Below are 3212 nucleotides of genomic sequence, written 5' to 3' on the forward strand. Positions count from 1 at the left end.
CGGCATTCGATCAAATGTACATTATTAAGATAAACGTCACCGTTGAAAATGTTTAACAAATTCGAGGCATCGATTTCTATTAGTGATTTGAATTCTAGCTACATAAACAATCCCCGTTATATAAACTGAGTAAATTCATTTGTTTCAAGCCAATGAATATTCTTTTAAAAGGCCACAACACTCTGGCAGATTCATATTTCTTTTGTGTGTCGAGTTGAGCATGGCATAAACTTGAAGCCGATCGTTTCAAGAGAATGAATTCATAGTAAATCGAAGAATTTACTCGATCGTTCGAAATATTTGCAAAATCCTTTCAAGTCTTAATTAAACAAATGCTTAAGCTGCACTTTCTTTCGGAATTCACGAATATACATTTAATTGCGTGCCATTAATAAAGCGGCACTCATGCTCACTCATGCCCCACAATTATCACAAACGCAAGTTCGCGACAACTTTCCGACATCGCCATACATAAATTGTCGCGATATGCCTCCTCTTACGAATCACAAATGCCGTCCTTCCTCGCTGTAAAAGACAATTACGCCTGCCAAACTTATCGTTCATCGTGACAATTATTCGCCAACTCGAGCGCGTAATCGTGAATAGCAGGCGCGAGAAGCCATTGCTCGCGGTACATTATGTCCTCCCCTCCCCCTTCGAACTTATTATGTGTCCGTGACACCTCCAGCTGTAGCGGGCCGTAACTTTATATATTCCAGCGAAACAGACACACGACGGATGACGATCAGCACGCGCTGCACGAACCCCCGGAGATTTCGTGGGAGAACAGCCTGGGCTCGCCAAACGGTGTCCCATTCGACGAGGCGACGAAGGAGCTGCTGCACGAGTGTCTCGAGGCGAAGCAGCCCTTCCCGACTACGCTCACCGAGATCATCAAGCGCAGCGAGGGCTTCCCTGTGCCCTTCCCCGTCAACGCCGTGCGCTCCTGCGCCTTCAGGGACCGTGGCCTTGGCATGGACGCGCTCGAGGTACGCGGATTTGCCTCCCCCCGCTAACCACCCACCACCGAACGCCGGCGAAATCAGGCGCTGATCGAAATAGCCGATCGATGTCCGATTATGGCTTTTATCTTTTATCTACCTTCTTTGCGCCCTCCAACCCCTCGACTTTGTACTTACAGCTTTCTTTCTCCTGTACTTACGGCAATCGCTTCCCTTTCCTTTCCCCTAATAAGACGTGCTACGTTACGTCGAAATAGCTTCTCACAAATCACATCCCATCGGCTGAAGCTCGATTATTCAACAAAAAAAAAAAAAAAAAAAAACAACATAAAAAATCAAAAAAATAAAAACAAAAACATAAAAGGTAAAAACGAAGAAAAAAGAGCGTAAATGAAAGAAGTAGAGATAGAGTCTTTTCTCCCCATAAGCAAAGATAATCGGCCGTGCGCCAGCGGTTTTGATGAATTTCCTTCGCCCCACCCCACCCCACCCCACCCCCACGTTCCCCACCTCTTTTTCACGTTCACTCTTATCGTTTATCTTTATAATATATTTTTGTTTTTGTTTTGGATTTTCGTTTAATCTTCGTTGGGAAAGGAAGGCCCGAGCAACCTCTTTATACACGTGCGAAAGCACAGCAAAATTTTAATTAACGGGACGCGCTCAAAGCGAAACGAGTAATACGGGAATAAAGTAAATTTACGATTACACATAATTCGACCAGCCAGCCGAGGCTACGCCAGGCGCTTTAAAATTCTTTCCACTCCGCATGTGCGATTGTATCTAATCATCTTGCTACGTACCGAGCGTCCAACATAAGAAGAGAGATGCAACTTTTACGAATATGTCGTGCTTAATTTAATGGTCCGTGGACGTATATTTACCTATTTTAATCAGGCCGTAACGTGCCGTAAAACGTCGCAAAGTGGCATCGTCGGGGCTGATTTAAAGCCGGAGCGGCCCCTCCTATTATCCGTACGTCAATCAAATGCAACAGTCAGGCCGGGCGCTGGCAAACGAACAAAAACAATAAGCAAAATAAAAATCAAACAAAGTTAAAGAAACTAATGCAAGGACAACACCACAGCCTCAAACTCGCTTACGATCCACAGTTCAACGCTAACTCGGCCTATCCCCTCATTCACGAGGCGACACTGCCCCTGATCGCAGGCTGGCTGAAATACAAGCGCCAGTACGGGAGCGCGATCGAGAGATCGCTCTACCGGGACATGGGCCTGGTGCAGCTCATTCAGCGACTACTCGAGAAGAGGGCCTTGCAGTTCTACGGCTCGGACGATCGCTACTGCCTCGTCGACGGCAGCTCGGGCAACGGGGGCTGGGAGGACGTGGGCACCGAGATGGAGAAGGAGCCGTTGGTGAGAGATTTATCCTGGCATGATCCTTACGTTCTCGAGGATCCGACAATTTTGGCATTATTCGTTAGGCTCGGCTGCGCGGGCCTATTCGCGTCTATTGCCCACATTCGCGCCTTTAACTCGCAAACTTTTTCCCGACCTGTGTCTCCTTGCATTTCATTTGGCCATAATAATTTATCTTGATTATTCGACGATGACGAAACGTACTTGGATTGATCGGTCCATCGGCCCTTGATGGCGCAAAGCCTTTAATTTCAATGGCCTTAATCGTCGCATTTGCAAACGCTTTGTACAATTAACGACATTGTAAGCACGTACGAGACTTTTTAAGCCAACGACGCGCTATTTAAAAGAGAGAGGGGGCGGGGGTGGGGGATGGGGGATGGGGGGGGGGGGAGAAAGTCGGTGCCTTACAAGATTGTCGTCCGATACTCGGTAAGCTACGGTGACGTTAGCTTTTAGCTAAATGCCAAGGCCCATGCGCAGCAATATCGCGTAAGTTCGTCCTTTGACGCTGATTACGCGGCGAGAGATAAATTCGCCGCTTTATGGGAAAATCCATAATACTCGCGCGCACGAGAGCCGTGTGATTTATTATAACGGAGTTTCCATTAACGAAACAATCGCGCCACTGTTTTAGCGTATTCTCCGTACGCGTACGCACGGCCAACGAGCATCGCTATTTATTTATTTCGTGTAATGCAGATCCTGGCGTCGTGTCTCTCGTACGACGAAATGAAGCTATCGGCTACGATAATCGTTTCCTCGCACACTGAATTCATCAATGACGGCTCCCGGGAGAACAGAGGCGTCGTCTGCGACGATCTCGACTACATACAGCCTCGTGGCGTTGAAATGAGCGTGGTGGGAACGA

General features: G+C 47.5%; 1 protein-coding gene across 1 annotated transcript in view; it reads left to right on the forward strand.

Moving 5' to 3' along the window:
* LOC105362946 (uncharacterized) overlaps positions 1-3212 on the forward strand; it is an 8984-nt gene that overhangs the window by 1991 nt on the left and 3781 nt on the right. The window contains exons 2-4 of the mRNA XM_011500501.1: positions 720-989; positions 2075-2338; positions 3044-3209. Of these exons, the coding sequence (XP_011498803.1) occupies positions 720-989; positions 2075-2338; positions 3044-3209 (700 nt within the window). The remainder of the gene's footprint in view (positions 1-719; positions 990-2074; positions 2339-3043; positions 3210-3212) is intronic.

The sequence above is a fragment of the Ceratosolen solmsi genome, unplaced genomic scaffold, assembly GCF_000503995.2.
Source record: "Ceratosolen solmsi marchali unplaced genomic scaffold, CerSol_1.0 scaffold56, whole genome shotgun sequence".
NCBI classification, from domain to species: domain Eukaryota; kingdom Metazoa; phylum Arthropoda; class Insecta; order Hymenoptera; family Agaonidae; genus Ceratosolen; species Ceratosolen solmsi.